At 35.7% G+C, this 22325-nt stretch overlaps 1 protein-coding gene, 2 pseudogenes and 3 gene segments (V, D, J or C); all 6 read right to left on the bottom strand.

Annotated features, from left to right (window-relative positions):
• ighd (immunoglobulin heavy constant delta) overlaps window positions 1-22325 on the bottom strand; it is a 99659-nt gene that overhangs the window by 56073 nt on the left and 21261 nt on the right.
• LOC128378800 (immunoglobulin gamma-1 heavy chain-like) lies at window positions 717-5224 on the bottom strand (annotated as a pseudogene).
• On the bottom strand, window positions 8959-16897 carry LOC128378849 (immunoglobulin gamma-1 heavy chain-like; annotated as a pseudogene).
• LOC128378804 (Ig heavy chain V region 6.96-like) lies at window positions 15367-15804 on the bottom strand. The segment is given in 2 exon segments: window positions 15367-15683; window positions 15756-15804. Coding segments are annotated over 2 exon segments (366 nt in total).
• LOC128378815 (immunoglobulin heavy variable 3-33-like) lies at window positions 19052-19506 on the bottom strand. The segment is given in 2 exon segments: window positions 19052-19365; window positions 19458-19506. Coding segments are annotated over 2 exon segments (363 nt in total).
• On the bottom strand, window positions 20502-21012 carry LOC128378803 (immunoglobulin heavy variable 1-3-like). The segment is given in 2 exon segments: window positions 20502-20809; window positions 20928-21012. Coding segments are annotated over 2 exon segments (357 nt in total).

The following is a 22325-nucleotide window of genomic DNA, read 5'->3' as shown; positions in this document are numbered from 1 at the left end:
GATCTTCATTGCAGACAAACTTGCTACAGAAAAACTGCCAACACAATGCGACCAAACACCTCTTCCTTTTATATTTGATTCTACTATCAACATTATTTTATCGTCTGATTATATCATATATGATATGCTACACAGTCATTAGACTTGAGTAAAACTGAAAAGCCATCATGTTTACCTTGACCAGACTGAATATCATGTTATAGAGAAGAGTGAATATGAAGAGGAATATGAAGGAGGAGGTTGTGGACCACAAGCTGTTGAACTCGTCCTCTTCAGGGGAAGCATCTGTGCAACTCAGATACTCAGATGTAATATTCTGTTTTGGGTCTTGAGGACAATCTAAGAAGAAGGATGTATAAATTGTTAAATGACAGGAAAAATTGTGTGTCTGTGTGTGTGTGTGTGTGTGTGTGTGTGTGTGTGTGTGTGTGTGTGTGTGTGTGTGTGTTGTTTTTTTTAATTAAAAATACCAGATATTGTCCCTCTTATTGCTAATAAATTCAAATACCTGTATACATACAGTACATTATTGTGTCATGTTAGTGTGGATGTTTGAACATTGAAAGAGTAGTGTCTTACTTTGAGGCTTCACTGAAAACTACTCATAAAAAATGACCCCATAACATAACTTTTCCTTTTGTTTTAAAATATTGAAATCATTCATGAACATGTGACAAAAGTGTCTCTATGCAACATTTATTTGAAACAATCAGCACACTTCTCAAGCTGTTTGACAATATGACAAAGACAGACTGATACACAACATGATGACGAACAAAACTAAACAGACATGTTTACTGTCAAAATACATTCAGAGACAGAGCGACACATTAGCACGTAATACCACATTTAAAGGTGAATCTACTATTTGTCACATTCAATGGAGTTACCCATGGCTTTAGACACTCCTCGTGATTTCATGATCTGGTTGCTGGCAGCAAGCCAGACGTTGCAGTTGACAACAGACTGCTTCCACGTGTCCTTTTTAATGGTGTAAACACTTGTAACAGAGTAGCCATTGTCGGTCTTCTGAGGTGGGGAAGTGATGCCGTCTTTGTAGTTACCAGTTTTTTGTCCAACATCTTCTGACCAGGCTATGTAATAATCCTGCAGCACAGGACTGGAGACCAGACACACCAGACTGACATCTGAGTTTTCTTTGATGTCCTCCTCTGGGAGAACATGGACCGTCACTGTTGGATTCCCAACTGAAAGAGACATTTAGTTAAACAGGGAGGATTACATTGAAGCTTTATGTTTACTATATTACATTATGACACATCTGTGTGTGAGTTGGTTGCAGACCTTGACTCACAGATTACTGCTCTATCAATCAGTCTTAATCATTTAGTTACGTACCTCCTTTGTGGACAGTCAGATCTTGAATTACTGGTGTCATGTATTCTCTGTTGGCAGAACAGCGCACGGTGTTAACTTGCTGCCATTCACTTAAAGTACGAGTCAGTGTGCTGGTTTTGCTGTGCTGACTGCCTGCAGACGTTGGCGGTCCAGTAATGAAACTGGTCACATTTTCTCCATTAATGTGCCAAGTGATTATAGTTTCAGATACAATGGTGTTGTCTTGTCCAGTGATGATACACTCCAACTCTGCCTGGTTGTTGTTGAAAATCTTTTTAGGATTTGGAGGGTTCAGTGTCATTGTGACCGGAGCTACATGAGGGACAGGAACAGAATAAAAATGGTCAGTACGATTTTTAACACCTGAAACATCACAATTAAAGTAAAATGACATTTATGTCATGTTTAATTATATACTTCTAGTTTCCTATTACAATTTTATTCAGTGATAAGATCAACAGTACAGTACCTTTTGAGGCCTTCTGCTTATATGTTTTTCCTTGGTGAACCACCTCACAGGTGTAAACAGCTTCCTTTTCCCAATCTGTGTTCTTGACCTTCAGGACACTGACAGCTGAATATACATTTCCATTTTTTTGGGGGACCCAATCAGTGGAGTCGGATACATCGTTTTCATTCTTTTTCCATTTGACTGACAATTTTTCTGGAGAAAACTCCTCAATCGTACACACCAGGGCCTGAGTGTCTCCACTTGGCATCGATAGCAAAGTCACCGTTGGAGGAGATGGGAATTGATCTGAGCAGGTGGAGGAAAAAGCAGAGACATAATATATCTAATTCTGTGTCCAATATTTGACCTAATTTTCTGTTGACAGTTTTTTTACCTGTATGCAAAAATGAAAACATGTGTACAAAGAAATTTCAAGTACATCAAATGAAAAATCACATACATTTCACTTGCACAGTCTTGGAGCCTCCAGGATGAGTGATGGAACAATTATAAGGCAACGAATCTGCATCAGATCTTGATACTTGGACCACACTGACTCCTGTATATTTGTTGTTTTGACCTAAAATATATTGTACAGAGTCCGGTGTTTTCGTGCCACCAGCCCACTGGAACTGAAGACTCTTTGGGAAGAAGTCCTGTGCAAGGCAGCCAAGAGTAACTTTATTGTTATTCTCAGAGGCACATTGAACCAAAGGGAACAGAGTTGGTGATACAGTTGTTTCTGTGAAAGAAGAGTTTTGAAATATTTAAGTTTCAGATGTATAAATACATGAATGTATGAACTTAAAAATAAAGAGATGATCAACCGCTCCTCTAAAAGCTGACTACAGAAATAATCTTAATATTAAATGTTACATTTTCGAACCTCACAACTCCTCAACCATTTGGTTTGCACACAAATGAAGAAAAACAACAAAAAAACAACCTAGAGGTAATAGAAGGTAAAAAGCGAACAAAGAGTGTTTTGATAAAATGTGTCTTTGATCATAAAAACCTCCCCAAACTGCACTGTTCTGTGAAACTAGGACATTTTAAAAATGTATTGATTTAGAATAAAGTTTTGATGTGCTCACTTATCATCTTATGTGTGAATATTTTGTGCTTCTTCAATCTAAAACTGTAAAAAGTTGAAAGCTTGTTGGCAAGAACTATAAATCGGGTCATGATATAAAATTACACACACATTATTTTCTCATTTAAAAGTTGATCGTCTGTGTGCCGTCTAATTAAAAGAAAAGAATAAGTATATTTAAATTATTTGTAGTTTGGCCAATATTCAGTTGATGAAGTGAAACGCTGTGTCACATGTACAGTATTTAACTCACTGTAAAATAAATAAATATACCACAGAGCCACATTTCAGATATAGTTACATTTCACACTGTTGATAAGTTGTAGGTATTAGTTATATACTTTATATGTAATAAATAAAATAATAATAAGAGGTTTAATTTAGAATAATATTGTGCATATAAATGTTCGTTTGCAATGGAGCAGCAATACATAAGCGATAATGACAAAGAAAAACTTTTTCAAATGCTTTCTAAGAAACAGCTGCATTCAAAACATCTTGCCTGCTCTGTTTTCTACTTTGTCCAACATCAGTATGAAACTAAACAAGACCACGAGTTCAACTTCAAAATCATATTTAAAAAAGAAAATTAAACTTGTGACTTAAAATATTATGTTAAAAGTGGCTTACCTGAAGTTACTGTGACATCAGTCCCACGACCCCAGTAGTCAAAAGCATCACAGTGCTGCATCTCCATTCACTGCCTGTACAAAAACCTGAAGCATCAGATAAAACGCTTCAAAACTTTCATAAATGTATGAAACACATAAGTTTAGTCTGTTTTTCAGTCAGCTGTATGATACACTGTTTATCATCCTGTTAGTTTCAGTTTTATGTTGATTTTGAATCAGTTGTTTCAATTCAAGATTCAATGGAGGGCGATAATAACATCAGACTAACGTAACCGTCAGCTGATAATTAATTACATTTCAACCACAAATTTGCTCATTTAAAATGATAAAGGCAGTAATTACCTCATATTCTAATGAGAAATATTTTATCCTGTGCCCCTTATTCATCCCAAGCATGTATAAGTGTGAGGTAGTTGTTCTGAGGTTTTTGTATGGACGTTTATCACAGTGCCCCCCAGTCCATCACGGTGATAAACCCTCATACAAAAACCACACACTGTTTGCTGAACTAGAGAGGAAACAGACTTACTGTATATTGTCAGCTGTGAGTGAAAAAAAACAAAAAATAAAACAGGAACAAAACTTCAACAATCATCAAAACTACATTTAAGGTTGTACGTTTTTGATTTTACATATTGCAAAAAAACACATCTACGTTTTTTTAATTTACTATCTATATACATCAATAACACCATATCATACCTGATCCATCATCCTTTACTATTATTAGTTATCATCCTTTAACCCAGATTGTATCTACAAATCTGAAAAAACTGTTGCTTTAAAAAAAATAATCTTTTAAATTTCAAATATACTATATATATATTTGATATATATTTCATGATATTTAAAATAAACAATATATTTTATCATTATAAGACTGAGGAACTAAAACTGAAAAACTGAAACAGTTACCATGATGAATTAGATTAGCTGGTTGATTTGATCCTTTTAGACAGATATGAGTGGTCAACACAGAATTTGTGATTGAAAACATTTTTGTGATTGTTCTTACTGATAAAATGCTGCTCAGGCTCAGAACAAGAGACAGTCAGCTTAATTGTGCGTAAACATCACTTGTTGCTACAGTTGTGATAGAAACATGATGTGTTGAAACTGTGAGAAACAAAAGTGTGTATTTTATATTTTTGTTTTTAGTGGTTTCAACACTTTCTATGAACGGTGTCTCAGTGACATCTGCAGTGGTTTTTGTACAGCTCTGTGGCTTCCTGTTTCATTGTGGCTCTCGAGCACAATAATAAACAGCAGAGTCTTCAGTCTTCAAGCTGTTCATCTGCAGATACACCTGGTCCACATTGTTGTCTCTGGAAATGGTGAAGCGATTCTGGACTGATGTGGAATAAGCTTTATTGCTTCCACTGGGAGCAGAAATGTAGGCAACCCACTCCAGTGCTTTCCCTTCAGCTTCAGCCGACATGAGCATTATCATCTGATATTCCTGTATATGTACAGGTCAGTTTGTGGGATTCTCCAGGCTTTTTAACTGCTGGTTCAGATTCTGACAGAGTCTGACCATCGACACCTGTCAAAAGAAAAAAAGTCACTTGCTGCATATGTTACTGTAGTATAATTTTGATGATATATCTGTGAATGAGTTCAAGATCCGTGAATATTTTCACCTGTCCAGCAGATAGTTAGAATCAGCAGTCCTGTCCTATAGTCCATCATGTTAAACTGTGTGTCCACTGTTCTCTGTCATCCTCTCTGCAGTCAGATAAGTAGAGCTGGAAGACATCAACGTTTTGCATTGACTCCTCCTCACAGGGAAGATAAAATTGGAATGGATTTGGCCATCAGTACAATATAAAGTTAGAGTTGAAACTCTTGCCAAATTAATTCATAATTTAATACAACTTGAATTTAAATGTCATATTTATTTAGAATTCTCTCCAGAAGTCGTTTTATCAGGTCAGAATTTTTGATATTTGGAAATGCATTTTTGTTCAAAAGAAACAACAGTACAAGATACAAGCAAAAACACAGCACTCAACTGGATATCCCTCATATATGTAAAGGTGGTGGTTTCACTGTGTGTTCATCTGCATGTCTGTGCAATTGTAGGAGTAATATCAGTATTCTTACGGCCTTCTCTTCTACAGTCTCTACTGCCCCCTGTAGGTCTTTGTTACAGACACAACACTGAGGGTTTTTGTAAAGCCTTACTACTGCTCCTTACAGTAATAAACAGTGTGTATATGTGTCTAGCACAGTAATACACTGCAGAGTCTTCAAACTTCTAGCATAAGTATTCCTACTGGCATCAGAGAAGCCGACCCCTATCCACTCTGGTCCTTTTCCTGCAGGTTGTCTGATCCACTTCATACCACAGCATGTAAATGAGAATCTACAGGAGAGAATGAAAGTCTCCACAGACTTGGCATTAGTGACTGATCATCAGCATATTTATCAGTATCAGTTTTTATCCTTCCATATTAGATACAATATCACATTTGGAAACATTATTGTTATTATAATTAAGAAAGAAAGAAATAGTACGTCCAGTTGGTTGAAGCATCTTTTAAATAATACTTATGGTATATGTTTTTGTTATTCTTTGTCTCCTGGTTGAATCCTTGTTAAAATCATTAGTTATTGTAACTATGACCTAACTGTAACCTGTATGTCTTATAACATAATGTGGTTGAAATGGTTTGATATGCCGATACAATGTTTACAATGTTTATATTGATTTTATTATTTTTATTTTAACTTTCTGAATATGTGTGTCAGTCTGCATACATGATGTAAGCCATTCATGCCTGGATTTATACTGACATGTATGTAAAGAAAGCTAGACAGTGTATGGGAGCTTTTTTTCAATTTTTGGATGTAAATACATGTGAAAGAAACATTTGTCATTTTAATGAAGTTAATTTAGTTAATTTTCAGCTCTCACAGTTTCTACAGAGTTTCCCAGCTCTAGGTGTGCTCCCAGAGGTGCAGAGAGAGGGGAATTGACTCTGTAAAGATGAACAGAAGTTTATAATTTGTTCAAATGGTTTCATAAGTTTGTTGGCCTTTGCACATCATATAGGCCATTTGAATTGTCCAATTGAGTCTTGACAGTTTATGATCTCACTTTCAGCATGACAGTTGTCATCTCTGTCTGTTACTGTATCCCTCTAATCTTGTTTCTTCTGAATCTGAGAAAGAAAACAAACAAAACACTGTGTTAATGCTTCATGGCTTCATATCCTTTTACACATGCATATTGTTGATAATCCTTCTGCTAATTTTAATTCAAATAATTTAAAGGTGAAGAGTTTAGAGTTAAATCATGCTGTTGGACGGACAAACAGATGGCAGATATATATATTGCATAATTTATAATTCAGTAATATATGTACAATTGTACAGTAATTTGACTTGTGTGAAAAAAACGGCTTGTTGTTTAATACTCATTTCAGCCACAAGAGGCTACAAGTGCACCATGACCCCATTTTTTAAACAGCACTGACAGCATTCATGTTTTCTTGCAAATCAGTTTTCATTTCTTCATGCACTCTTTATGTGACTTATGCTTCAAAGAAATCTGAAAGAAAAAGAAATCAATATGGGCAATAACAGTGTTATGATGATGTCTGTCTTGTCCTCATTTAACTGAAGGAGGTTATGGGCAAGCCAGTCTTTGATGTCATGGAGACAGTTTTGTAGTCAGGGTATATTGGCCTGGTTGTGTGAATTAAGGGGGAGGTAAATTTGAGAATCATTTGCACAACATTGAAAAGAGATATTATACTTTGTATGATTTCTCACTGTAGTTGAATTACAGCCTCATTGAACATTTTGAAATGTATTATATTTGCCTCATGTCAGCCTCAGGTCACTGAAATGAAGCCTGCATGGAAGAACAGTGGAAGCAGAAGCTTCCAGCTATCAGCACAAACAGGGCTTTCAAGTTAGTGAGTCTATCTTTAATCTCACTTTCACTTTTAGAATGCATCTGAAGACAATCAAGTTAGAAACATGTTTTGAATTAATTTAAAAACCATCCATCTACTGTTACTATCAGCAGTGTAAAACAAGCTGTGAAAGCTCTTTTCATTAAACAACCTTGTTTTAGTTACACAAAACATTTATATGGAATTAAAACTTTTCAATTGTTGCTTATTACACCACTATTTGCACTTTGCAACACTCGTGCCTTTCTTCTTGTCTTTGTCTGGTAATAAATATTAGTCATGTCATGAATTAAATATTGAATTCCTGACAGTATGCTACTTTCTACTTCAAAGTTAAGAATGAAGAAGAAAAGAGTACAAAAGGGATCATCATTTTTACACTGGTACTTTTAAAATTGATGTAATACAATGAAAACACTCAAGTTAAGATCATACAATGAATGTTCTCATGTGTCAAAAACACATTTTTGCAAAGTCACTATGTTATACTGTATATATGTACAGCTTTATCTTCATTCAGTTTGCTAAAGTGCAGCCACACTTAATCCTGTACCATACAGCAACAAAAACAACAATATACAGAAATATACTTTCTATCTAATGTTTCAGCTTATCTTGCATGTTCTACACTTCAAATTATATTTTTTCTATTATATTTTTTGATGAGCTGTGATGAGATATTTGTGAATTATGATTGTGTCTGAGAATATACCCAAAACATCCAAACATTCAAAATGCTTACAACCAGGCTTTTATTAATTTGCCTGCTGAGAGTCTGTGTGTCTGTTGTATGTACGAACCACTTCATGCCTGGATTCATACTGATATGCAAATGCATTCAGTGTTAAAAAGTTTATTTCTAGTACTGACAGTTTCCACAAAGTTTCACAGCTGCAGGTGTGTTCCCAGAGGTGCAGAGAGAGGAGAAGTGACTCTCTAAATATAATATAATTAGAAACACCAGGAAACAGACAAACCTTCTTAGTTTCACTGATAACAGAAGTTTACAGTCTGTTGATTTTATGTGATGCTATTTTAAATGTTCTTAGAGACTCTCCTACACACACACAGTAAAATTGTTATGCAGCTGTCCAAATCAATTGCAAATCAATCAATGTATCAATTGCAAGTATCATATTTATTGAATCATTGATGAAAGAAAAATACAATAAACAAAATGATCAAACATAGACTCACAAACATGAAGAGCAAAGATTTATAGTCAAAACTACAAAATACTGTAATACAAGTTGTTATTTACAAATCAATGGAAAATTAATACTGCACTTCTATAATCTATATGTATATAACAAGAGTATCCAATGCAGGGAAAAAGTCTTCATATGAATCATTTGTAATGGTCTTATTCTCATTAGCAAGGCAACATCACAGTGTTTTCAAAGGTTACAGAGAAATCCATTTTCTGTGACATTACAAGTTTCTCATTAATTATGCAAACAATTTTGAAACATTAAAAAAAACCAATTAAGACCTGTAGATGTATATGCTGTGCATCCATCTCATCCTTTACTGTCTCTTCATCTGGAAAAAAACAAACAAACATTAAACAATTGAAAAAGAAAGTGGACATTCTTCCAGTTGGAAGACTGACAAGCAAATGATCTGTGTATCATCAGCAGACAGCTCTGACCAGTAGTAATAATTAATAGATTAAAGTATCATTGTTTTTATAATCTAAGAAATGGTAACTTCTTGTGATTGGCTGTTTGTTGTTAATCTAAAATAATGTCACACATAGCTCAGTGTGTTTTCTGTGGTTGCTGCTAAATGTAGATCAGTCACATCTGTGCTGATTAGCCGTGTCAAAACACTTTATTCAAAGCAGAGCCGGCATACTGAAAGTGATTTTGGTGCCAATTAACTGTTCAGTATTGTTGAAGGAAACCAATGAGCCAAACTCCTTGAATGTCAGTTTAATCCATTCAAACTTGACAAGGTTACTTCACTGGCTTCATACTGGATCAGATATCATGTGGTCAAAAGGCCCTGACACTTTACACTGTTTGAGGACCTCAAACTTGCACAATTCATGTTAACTTTGAAATCACTTTTAACAACTGACAGACTATGACTTTTCAATGATGTTGATACTTCCTGTTTGTCTTATTTATTTTATCAAGCAAAATGGATTCATTTCTTTCAGTCTTCCTTTCATGATGTTCATAGCAGACAAACTTGCTACAGAAAAACTGCCAACACAATGCGACCAAACACCTCTTCCTTTTATATTTGATTCTACTATTAACATTATTTTGTCTGATTATATCATATATGATATGCTACACAGTCATTAGACTTGAGTAAAACTGAAAAGCCATCATGTTTACCTTGACCAGACTGAATATCATGTTATAGAGAAGAGTGAATATGAAGAGGAATATGAAGGAGGAGGTTGTGGACCACAAGCTGCTGAACTCGTCCTCTTCAGGGGAAGCATCTGTGCAACTCAGATACTCAGATGTAATATTCTGTTTTGGGTCTTGAGGACAATCTAAGAAGAGGGATGTATAAATTGTTAAATGACAGGAAAAAGTGTGTGTGTGTATGTGTGTGTGTGTTGTTGTTTTTTTCATTAAAATACCAGATATTGTCTCTCTTATTGCTAATAAATTCAAATATACATACATTATTGTGTCATGTTAGTGTGGATGTTTGAACATTAAAAGAGTAGTGTCTTACTTTGAGGCTTCTCTGAAAACTACTCATAAAAAATGACCCCATAACATAACTTTTCCTTTTGTTTTAAAATATTGAAATCATTCATGAACATGTGACAAAAGTGTCTCTATGCAACATTTATTTGAAACAATCAGCACACTTCTCAAGCTGTTTGACAATATGACAAAGACAGACTGAAACACAACATGATGACAAACAAAACTAAACAGACATGTTTACTGTCAAAATACATTCAGAGACAGAGCGACACATTAGCACATAATACCACATTTAAAGGTGAATCTACTATTTGTCACATTCACAGGAGTTACCCGAGGCTTTAGACACTCCTCGTGGTTTCATGGCCTTGTTGTTGCCAGCAAGCCAGACGTTGCAGTTGACAACTGACTGGTTCCACGTGTCCTTTTTAATGGTGTAAACACTTGTAACAGAGTAGCCATTGTCGGTCTTCTGAGGTGGGGAAGTGATGCCGTCTTTGTAGTAACCAGTTTTTTGTCCAACATCTTCTGACCAGGCTATGTAATAATCCTGCAGCACAGAACTGGAGACCAGACACACCAGACTGACATCTGAGTTTTTTTCGATGTCCTCCTTTGGGAGAACATGGACCGTCACTGTTGTATTCCCAACTGAAAGAGACATTTAGTTAAACAGGGAGGATTATATTGAAGCTTTATGTTTACTATATTGCATTATGACACATCTGTGTGTGAGTTGGTTGCAGACCTTGACTCACAGATTACTGCTCTATCAATCAGTCTTCATCATTTAGTTACGTACCTCCTTTGTGGACAGTCAGATCTTGAATTACTGGTGTCATGTATTCTCTGTTGGCAGAACAGCGCACGTTGTTAACTTGCTGCCATTCAGTGAAAGTACGAGTCAGTGTGCTGGTTTTGCTGTGCTGACTGCCTGCAGACGTTGTCCGTCCAGTAATGAAATTGGTTACATTTTCTCCATTAATCTGCCAAGTGATTATAGTTTCAGATACAATGGTGTTGTCTTGTCCAGTGATGATACACTCCAACTCTGCCTGGTTGTTGTTGAAAATCTTTTTAGGACTTGGAGGGTTCAGTGTCATTGTGACCGGAGCTACATGAGGGACAGGAACAGAATAAAAATGGTCAGTATGATTTTTAACACCTGAAACATCACAATTACAGTAAAATGACATTTAAGTCATGTTTAATTATATACTTCTAGTTTTCTATTAAAATGTTATTCAGTGATAAGATCAACAGTACAGTACCTTTTGAGGCTTTCTGCTTGTATGTTTTTCCTTGGTGAGCCACCTCACAGGTGTAAACAGCTTCTTTTTCCCAATCTGCGTTCTTGACCTTGAGGATGCTGACAGCTGAATATACATTTCCAATTTTTTGGGGGACCCAATCAGTGAAGTCGGATACATCGTTTTCATTCTTTTTCCATTTGACTGACAATTTTTCTGGATAAAACTCCTCAATCGTACACACCAGGGCCTGAGTGTCTCCACTTGGCATCGATAGCAAAGTCACCGTTGGAGGAGATGGGGAGGGCACTGAGCAGGTGGAGGAAAGAGCAGAGACATAATATATCTAATTCTGTGTCCAATATTTGACCTAATTTTCTGCTGACAGTAGTTTTACCTGTATGCAAAAATTAAAACGTGTACAAAGAAATTTCAAGTACATCAAATGAAAAATCACATACATTTCACTTGCACAGACTTGGGGCCTCCAGGATGAGTGATGGAACAATTATAAGAAAATGACTCCGCATCAGATCTTGATACTTGCACCACACTGACTCCTGTATATTTGTCGCGTTGACCTAAAATATATTGTACAGAGTCCGGTGTTTTCGTGCCACCAGCCCACTGGAACTGAAGACTCTTTGGGGAGAAGTCCTGTGCAAGGCAGCCAAGAGTAACTTTATTGTTATTCTCAGAGGCACATTGAACCAAAGGGAACAGAGTTGGTGATACAGTTGTTGCTGTGAAAGAAGAGTTTTGAAATATTTAAGTTTCAGATGTATAAATACATGAATGTATAAACTTAAAAATAAAGAGATGATCAACCGCTCCTCTAAAAGCTGATTACACAAAAATAATCTTAATATGAAATGTTACATTTTCGAACCTCACAACTCCTCAACCATTTGGTTTGCACACAAATGAAGAAAACAACAAAAAACAACCTAGAGGTAATAGAAGGTAAAAAGCGAACAAAGAGTGTTTTGATAAAATGTGTCTTCTTTGATCATAAAAACCTCCCCAAACTGCACCGTTCTGTGAAATTAGGACATTTTAAAAATGTATTGATTTAGAATAAAGTTTTGATGTGCTCACTTATCATCTTATGTGTGAATATTTTGTGCTTCTTCAATCTAAAACTGTAGAAAGTTGAAAGCTTGTTGGCAAGAACTATAAATCGGGTCATGATATAAAATTACACACACATTATTTTCTCATTTAAAAGTTGATCGTCTGTGTGCCGTCTAATTAAAAGAAAAGAATAAGTATATTTAAATGATTTGTAGTTTGGCCAATATTCAGTTGATGAAGTGAAACGCTGTGTCACATATACAGTATTTAACTCACTGTAAAATAAATAAATATACCACAGAGCCACATTTCAGATATAGTTACATTTCACACTGTTGATAAGTTGTAGGTATTAGTTATATACTTTATATGTAATACATAAAATAATAATAAGAGGTTTAATATAGAATAATATTGTGCATATAAATGTTCGTTTGCAATGGAGCAGCAATACATAAACGATAATGACAAAGAAAAACTTTTTCAAATGCTTTCTAAGAAACAGCTGCATTCAAAACATCTTGCCTGCTCTGTTTTCTACTTTGTCCAACATCAGTATGAAACTAAACAAGACCACGAGTTCAACTTCAAAATCATATTTAAAAAAGAAAATTAAACTTGTGACTACAAATATTATGTTAAAAGTGGCTTACCTGAAGTTACTGTGACATCAGTCCCACGACCCCAGTAGTCAAAAGCATCACAGTGCTGCATCTCCATTCACTGCCTGTACAAAAACCTGATGCATCAGATAAAACGCTTCAAAACTTTCATAAATGTATAAAACACATAAGTTTAGTCTGTTTTTCAGTCAGCTGTATGATACACTGTTTATCATCCTGTTAGTTTCAATTTTATGTTGATTTTGAATCAGTTTTTTCAATTCAAGTTTCAGTGGAGGGCGATAATAACATCTGACTAACGTAACTGTCAGTTGATAATTAATTAAATATCAACCACAAATTTACTCATTTAAAATGGTAAAGGCAGTACTTACCTCATATTCTAATGAGAAATAGTTTATCCTGTGCCTCTTATTCATCCCAAGTATGTATAAGTGTGAGGTAGTTGCTCTGAGGTTTTTGTATGGATGTTTATCACAGTGCCCCCCAGCCCACCACGGTGATAAACCCTCGTACAAAAACCACACACTGTTTGCTGCACTAGAGAGGAAACAGACTTACTGTACATTGTCAGCTGTGAGTGAAAAAAATAAAAATAAAACAGGAACAAAACTTCAACAATCATCAAAACTACATTTAAGGTTGTAAATTTTTGATTTTACATTTTTAATTGTATTGTAAAAAATACATCTACATTTTTTTAAATGTACTATCTATATACATCAATAACACCATATCATACCTGATCCATCATCCTTTACTATTATTAGTTATCATCCTTTAACCCAGATTGTATCTACAAATCTGAAAAAACTGTTGCTTTAAAAAAAATAATCTTTTAAATTTCAAATATACTATATATATATTTGATATATATTTCATGATATTTAAAATAAACAATATATTTTATCATTATAAGACTGAGGAACTAAAACTGAAAAACTGAAACAGTTACCATGATGAATTAGATTAGCTGGTTGATTTGATCCTTTTAGAAAGACATGAGTGGTCAACACAGAATTTGTGATTGAAAACATTTTTGTGATTGTTCTTACTGATAAAATGCTGCTCAGCCTCCGAACAAGAGACAGTCAGCTTAATTGTGTGTAAACATCACTTGTTGCTACAGTTGTGATAGAAACATGATGTGTTGAAATTGTGAGAAACAAAAGTGTGTATTTTATATTTTTGTATTTAGTGGTTTCAACACTTTCTATGAACGGTGTCTCAGTGACATCTGCAGTGGTTTTTGTGCAGCTCTGTGGCTTCCTGTTTCATTGTGGCTTTCGAGCACAATAATAAACAGCAGAGTCTTCAGTCTTCAAGCCGTTCATCTGCAGATACACCTGGTCCACATTGTTGTCTCTGGAAATGGTGAAGCGATTCTGGACTGATGTGGAATAAGCTTTAGTGCCTCCACTCGGAGCAGAAATGAAGGCAACCCACTCCAGTGCTTTCCCTTCAGCTTGTCTGATCCAGCTGATATCAGCATTATTATCGGATATCCCTGCATATGTACAGGTCAGTTTGTGGGATTCTCCAGGCTGTTTTACCACAGGTCCAGACTCAGTCAGAGTTTGGCTGCAAACTTTTGGAGAGAAAAGCAGTGTGATCAAAACAGAGCCATAACATATTAAAATAGAAAGAAAGACTTGTGAAGAAATGATATATTCACCAGAAATCACTGATAGTATCAGCAAAGTTAAACATGTTGTTGAAGTCATGGTGAAAATGTGTTGTATGTCTGGTTGGTGGTTTGTCTTCGGTGACATAAAAAAGATGGAAGAAATCAAGATTTGCATTGACTCCTCCTCACAATGCTGAAAAATGAAAAGTATTCTGCCAAATATTTGCTTATTATTGCATAACTACAGTCCCTCTACAGTATAAAAGGAGGGACTCTAAGTTGTTTCTATTTCAACATAGAGCTCACTTGTGAATCCTGAGAAATGTTGATGTAATCAAATCTCTGTCAACTATGATGAGCAGATTTCCCTGCCGTTCAAATTGTGCATGCTGGGATATACTGCACTCACTGCACAGACATGACATGAACAGAGAGAAGAAGATGAAGAAAAAGGATTCATGGATGATGACTGTTCATGATGTGATGATGGTTTAGATGTCTGAGTTGTGACCTTTTCTTTGAGTGAGCGAGTGAGTCTTTTTTTTCTTTATGAAGTACTGTTGTGTGCACACAACGTTAATTTTTATATTTTGACTTTCACAGCTTCAATGAATCTGCACTTTGTCAATTTTGTACAGCTGCTCAACCAACTCCAGTCACTGTGAGTCTCGAGCACAATAATAAACAGCAGAATCTTCAGTCTTCAGACTGTTCATCTGCAGATACAGCTGCTCTCTGCTGTTGTCTCTGGAGATGGTGAACCGGCCTTGAACTGACTGAGAGTAGTAGATGTAGCTACTACCATCACTGTAGATATAAGCAATCCACTCCAGTCCTTTTCCAGGAGCCTGTCTGACCCAGAGCATACCATAGCTACTGAATGTGAATCCAGAGGTTGTACAGGTCAGTTTGTGGGATTCTCCAGGCTTTTTAACTGCTGGTTCAGATTCTGTCAGAGTCTGACCATCAACACCTGTTAAGACAAAAAAAAGCTCATGGCAAAAAATATAATCTCTGTCATATTAAGAGCAGTGCAAATCTTCACCTGTCCAGCAGATAGTTAGAAGCAGCAGTCCTGTCCTATTGTCCATCATGTTAAACTGTGTGTCCACTGTTCTCTGTCATCCTCTCTGCAGTCAGATAAGTAGAGGTGGAAGACATCAAAGTTTTGCATTGACTCCTCCTCACAGTGTGTAAATAAATAGATTTGTCTTGGCATTTAGTTTTTCAGTTCAGTAAATCCAGAAAGTGAATGTTTATTTACATCTATCAAAGTTGTCCATAACTCCATGTAAGTTTAAAATCCTCTGACATGGTGAAAATTTATTTATTTTGAAAATATTTTATTTATATATTTTACCTGTACAGTTAAATTCATCATTTGCCATCAACAGTTTAAGTGACAACAAAATCATCTAACAATTTAAATTTTCTGCAGCTGTGTGAAGGTTTGGAGTTTTATATCAAATATTTTTTATGGTTTCATTGTTGCTGAAGTTTGAAGTCACAGACATGAAGATAAACCTCTAGAGAGCTGCTCACATCCTGAATACATATAAAATATGAAAACAAAAAAAAAAGTTGTTGTAAGTGACATAATAATTATAATCATTAATGATTATTGTTAAAATGATCCTCTCTCTGGATATGTACTTTAAAAACACATTTCAAATTTAAGGCTTCGTAAAACACATTTGGGCATGAAGGAATTACATTTTATTTAAGTTTTAAATGAAACATTCATCATTCGAGTTAATGGGGGTCTGATGTTTACTGTAGGATTTTGTACAGCTGCTCAACCAACTCCAGTCACTGTGAGTGTCGAGCACAATAATAAACAGCAGAATCTTCAGTCTTCAGACTGTTCATCTGCAGATACAGCTGCTCTCTGCTGTTGTCTCTGGAGATGGTGAACCGGCCTTGAACTGACTGAGAGTAGTAGATTCTGTCACTGTCATCTTCGATGATTGAAATCCACTCCAGTCCTTTTCCAGGAGCCTGTCTGATCCAGGCCATCCAGTAGCTACTAATGTCAAGGTCAGAGGCTGTACAGGTCAGTTTGTGGGATTCTCCAGGTTTTTTAACCACTGGTTCAGATTCTGTCAGAGTCTGACCATCAACACCAGTCAGCAGATCACCTGTCCAGCAGATAGTTAGAAGCAGCAGTCCTGTCCTATAGTCCATCATGTTAAACTGTGTGTCCACTGTTCTCTGTCATCCTCTCTGCAGTCAGATAAGTAGAGCTGGAAGACGTTAAGGTTTTGCATTGACTCCTCCTCACAGGGAGGACAGAACTGGATTGGATTGGAGAGCTGGACTGAAACACCAACAATACAGATGTTGTTCCTCCTTTCCTGAGTGTGGTTAGACTGATTTTCATATGTGGATATTAGTGAGAAAGAGGAATTAAAACGTGTAGTGTGTCTCACTAGTTAGTTTGATGTCTAGATGCCACAAACAATACAAAGTGCACTGTCAGACCAAAACATATAAAAATGATCAGCTGTCTTAGTGAGATGATTTATTGCTGAGAGAGAAATGATGCTAGAAAAGAAAAGTAGTTTTTCCTCTAAGAGCAAAGTAATTGTCTTTTTATTGCAGCATGGTGATTTCATACAGCATCCATCACAATGTCTCTCAAGTACAAAGTTAAACAGATGAAGCTGCAGTCACTGCTGACCCAATAGTTCAAATGTTTTATTTGTGATGTGTTGATGTGAGCTCACAAATATTAAACCACTAGTTCAGTTCATCATTCAGTTCAGATCAGTGAGAAAAGTGAACCTGAGTGTCTCAGTTTACTGACAGAGAAAGTTGATAGTGACTGCCCTCCAGTGTTTTTATAAAGAACTACAACATTCATTTTGTACGAAGGAGTATTAGGGCCAGCCAAAAAAAAAAAAAAATCTGGCAAAACAGGGGAAAAGCAGGCAAAAAAAAAAGCCAGGTGAAAAAAAAAAAACTGCAGAGGCTTGACCACCTACCTACCACAACAAAATTATTCCTTTAAAATTGATACAATTGGGTCACATAAAGTTGACATTGAGTTGATACTATTAGTTTAACTGAAAAGCTACGACACAATCAAGATATAAACAAGCTAACGTTAGCTAACAGCAGCTATTAGGCTAGTAGATAGGTTGACGACTTGAACTCAACAAGGTTGGTAATGTCATAAGGAATAGGCTTTACGTTATTGATATGATACAAAATCAGTTACGAATACATTTTCACCACTTCAGAAAATCACCTTCACAGTCCACGTCCGGCTGGGCTGCTGCAGGGCTGCTGTCATGGAGCCGTCAGTGCTTTGTTGTGGTAGGTAGGTGGTCAAGCCTCTGCAGTTTTTTTTTTTTCGCCTGCCTTTTTTTTTTTTTTTTTTGTGCGGAATTTTTTTTTTTTCGCCTGGCTTTTTTTTATGCTGAAAATTTTTTTTTTTCGCCAGACTTTTTTTTTGTGCTGAAAAAAAAATTTTTTTTCACCTGGCTTTTTTTTTTTTTTTGCCTGCTTTTCCCCCCTTTTGCCGGATTTTTTTTTTTTTTTGCTGGCTTTTTTTTTTTTTGGGCTGGCCCTAATACTCCTTCATAATTTTGACTTATATTGTGGCATTACATTTCAAATAAGATCATTTGTCTTAATGAGCCTGTACCTGAACAATGATTTCAGCAACATGATTGTTCTGTCATTTCCTGTTTTGTGTTGTGAGTTTATTAAAAACAGAAACAACAATGATGTAGATGTAATAAAAGATATGAATAGAAATATGTCAGCCTAGTGATGATGGTTAATGTAGGATTTTGTACAGCTGCTTTATAAAGGTGCTATGGTGCTTTATATCCATGTACGTTTAAAATACTCTGTCAGGTGAAAATTATGTTAATGTCTACTTTTAATTATAAAAATATTGTATTTATTTACTTTACCTGTAAAGTAAAATACATCATTTGCCAAAAGAAAGTGAAGTGACAATGAAATCATGTGACAGTTTGAGTTTTCTGCAGCTGTGTGAAGGTTTCGAGTTTAACATGAAATATATTTAATAGTTTCAATGTGGCTTCCCACATTCTGAAATTCATTTTTTTTTTGATTTAAGAAAATCTAAAAATGCTGTTTTAAGTGAGATGAGAATAAAAAACATTAAGAGTATTTGTTGAAAATGATCCTCTCTCCAGCAAAGTACTTTAAAACACAAATAAGATATTATCGTCTTCATTAAAAAAAAATTGGGCATGAAGGAATTACATCATTTTTTTGACATTTTTAATGAAACATTTATCATGTGAGTTAATGGGGGTCTGATGTTTACTGTAGGATTTTGTACAGCTGTTCAACCAACTCCAGTCACTGTGAGTGTCGAGCACAATAATAGACAGCAGAATCTTCAGTCTTCAGACTGTTCATCTGCAGATACAGCTGCTCTCTGCTGTTGTCTCTGGAGATGGTGAACCGGCCTTGAACTGACTGAGAGTAGAATTTGCCACTACTGTCACTGTAGATATGAGCAATCCACTCCAGTCCTTTTCCAGGAGCCTGTCTGATCCAGTGCATCCAATAGTTATCAAAGTCAAGTCTAGAGGCTGTACAGGTCAATCTGTGAGCTTCTCCAGGCTTTTTAACCACTGGTTCAGATTGTGTCAGAGTCTGACCATCAACACCTGTTAAGATAAAAAAACTAAATATTCAATTACATTAAGTGATGTTAATCTTTCAAAGGCAGCTTCAACTGAAGATCAACGCAAATCTTCACCTGTCCAGCAGATAGTTAGAAGCAGCAGTCCTGTCCTATAGTCCATCATGTTAAACTGTGTGTCCACTGTTCTCTGTCATCCTCTCTGCAGTCAGATAAGTAGAGCTGGAAGACATCAAAGTTTTCCTCCTCACAGGGAGAAAACAACTGGTAGCCCAGAATCACCAGATCATCCTAGGCATCTGGACTTTGGAAATACATTGCAAGAAACTGGTCATGTTTCATAGAAAAAAAACATACAATGTCAGAGAATATCAGAGAGTTTATTTCACATACATTTGAAGGAGAAGAGCAGAAGTGAGTGTGCATGGACGCGCAGCGATTGACGTGTGATCAGAAAAGTGAAGAGTAATAAATGTGTGGCCGTCCTGTTCAAGCATGTTTTTATTTTCTAACCTAAGCATGGGAGTCTATATTGCTAGGTTACTTATTGCTAAACCCAACTGAAAAGTACAATTTGATCAGTTCTTTCACAGCAGTCACAATGCATGACAAGCGACTTCTCTCCAGTTTCACAAAGTGAATTGTGTGATTGCTTGGCAGAATACAAAACCTTATTTTCTTGCAAGTTTGTGACTTAACAATGTTGGAGAATATATGAGGTTTATTTTCTCTAGATTTTTTTTACATAATATTAGAGAATCACTAATCATATATATATATTATATTAGCAGATGAGTATGAGTGTACAAAATAAATATTCTCTCATTCTAATCACCAACATGCTTCTTGGAAATTGTTTCATTGCCATCACATCAAATCATTCATGATAAACATTTGAATATATTTTGGACTGAGGACATCTCACCTGTCTGATCCATGAAGCTCACTGATCAAATGTTTTTCAGCTTGTTTCCCTTTTAAACGTCATTTTATATAATGTGTACTTTTTACTTGTGAATGTGACATTAGTAACTCTATCACTGTGAGTAATAAGATGTTTTGCTTTTGTAAATATTCAGCTGATAAGAAACCAAGATGTCATTGTTACTTGTTGTTTGGAGGTTTTTGTGCAGCTGCTTCACTGTCTTCAGTCACTGTGCTTTATCGAGCACAGAAGTAAACAGCAGAATCTACTTCTGTCAGACTCTTGATCTCGAGGTACTGATTGCTGCTGGACGCAGTTTCAGTTATGATGAATCGACTTTGAAAGGAGCTGGCGTAGCTAGCAGAGTTTGAACCTGTGTTCATCCATCCAATCCACTCCAGAGCTTTGCCTGGCCTCTGTCTTATCCAGTGAATATTGCGGCTTGTAGGGCTATAACCAGATATGATACATGACATCTTCACTGTCTCTCCAGGTCTTTTCACCTCAGAGGGAGACTGCTCCAGTTTGATCTCACTCCAAACTCCTGTAAGCAAAGGAATGAAGATTATTATCCATCAAACTTCACAATCACAGGTCTTTTTTTCCTTTTTTTTCTTTTAGAAAAACAGTTTTCTATGTGTAAAAGTATGAAATTATCTAACCTTGAATACAAAGCATTGAGAATAAACTCCAGAAAATCATATTTTCCATTCTGTAAAAAATATAGTTCAGTGTTTTTTGATCTGAGAGTTTGCAAGGTTTAAAATCTGTCCCAGTTGTTCTGTCACAAATGACTTGAGAATTACAGGTGGTGAGTTTATAAGGGATGAAAAGTTTGCATAGACCTCCCTCTACAGGATTAAAAAGGAAATGCTTAAGCATCACAGCTGTGCTTCACATCACTCCACTCGTAAGAACAGCATATGAACACATACAGTAAAATAATCATCGAAACAATTTAAATGATTATTGACGTAAACATGAAAAGAGTGTTTCTACAGGAGCAGGGAGAATGTAAAAAAGGAAAAGAAAAGGTTGAACACACTATTCCAGCAGAAAAGCTCCTGTCCTCACATTATATTTACTTCATCTCACAAATTGTCTTCTGTTAATCCTTCGGATCTCTCTGTACATTAACATATTTTAATTCTTATTATTCTTTATGCACCATATATTTTCCTTCATATTTATTCTTCTTCTTCTGATTTGCATTATTTATTGCACATTATGACTTTTAGCACAGCCTCAGCAGTATACCAGCCTGCTTTTCACTGCACATGTTGTCTGAGCTTGTGATAAATAAAACATTTGAATGTTTTGGTGTGAAAGAATTATATCATTTTCTTAAACTACCTGAACTGAGGAGAGACACTAAATAAAAGTTTAGCCTCTAGAGAGCTGCTCACATATTGACATTCATACTAAAAAAAAATCAATTCAATAAAAAGTTGTTTGGGTGTAAAGGAATTGCATAATTCCCATGAGATTGCAATAGAGCTGCTCTCTGCTGTTGTCTCTGGAGATGATGAACCGGCCTTGAACTGACTGAGAGTAGAATTTACTATTACCAGCACTGAAGTTGAATTTCTAGACCACTGCTCCAAATAAACAGTGTGTATATGTGTCTAGCACAGTGATATACTGCAGAGTACTCAAACTTCTAGCATAAGTATTCCTACTGAATAAATGCAAAATCCAAATGATGACTTTATAACATATTGGTCATATTTATGAGGTTAATATCTGATATCTGATTTGAGTCTGTAGCCTGTATGTCTTCTATCTAAAATAATGTTCATGAAATGGTTTGATATGCACATAAGCTGTGTTTTTTAATTCATGTTTTATCTTTCTGAAACCACTTCATGCCTTGATACATACTGACATGCAAATACATGTATCTCATTTTAATAATGTTTATTTGCAGTTCTGACAGTTTCTACACAGTTTCACAGCTGCAGATGTGCTCCCAGAGGTGCAGAGAGAGGGGAAGTGACTCTGTAAAGATGATATGTTTAGAAATGTCAGTAATGTCTGTTGGGGCAGTGGTGGCCTAAATG

This window comes from Scomber japonicus, chromosome 18, assembly GCF_027409825.1.
Source record: "Scomber japonicus isolate fScoJap1 chromosome 18, fScoJap1.pri, whole genome shotgun sequence".
In the NCBI taxonomy this organism is placed as follows: domain Eukaryota; kingdom Metazoa; phylum Chordata; class Actinopteri; order Scombriformes; family Scombridae; genus Scomber; species Scomber japonicus.
Note: the sequence above shows the minus strand (reverse complement) of the source record. Positions and strands in the feature narration are given on the sequence as shown.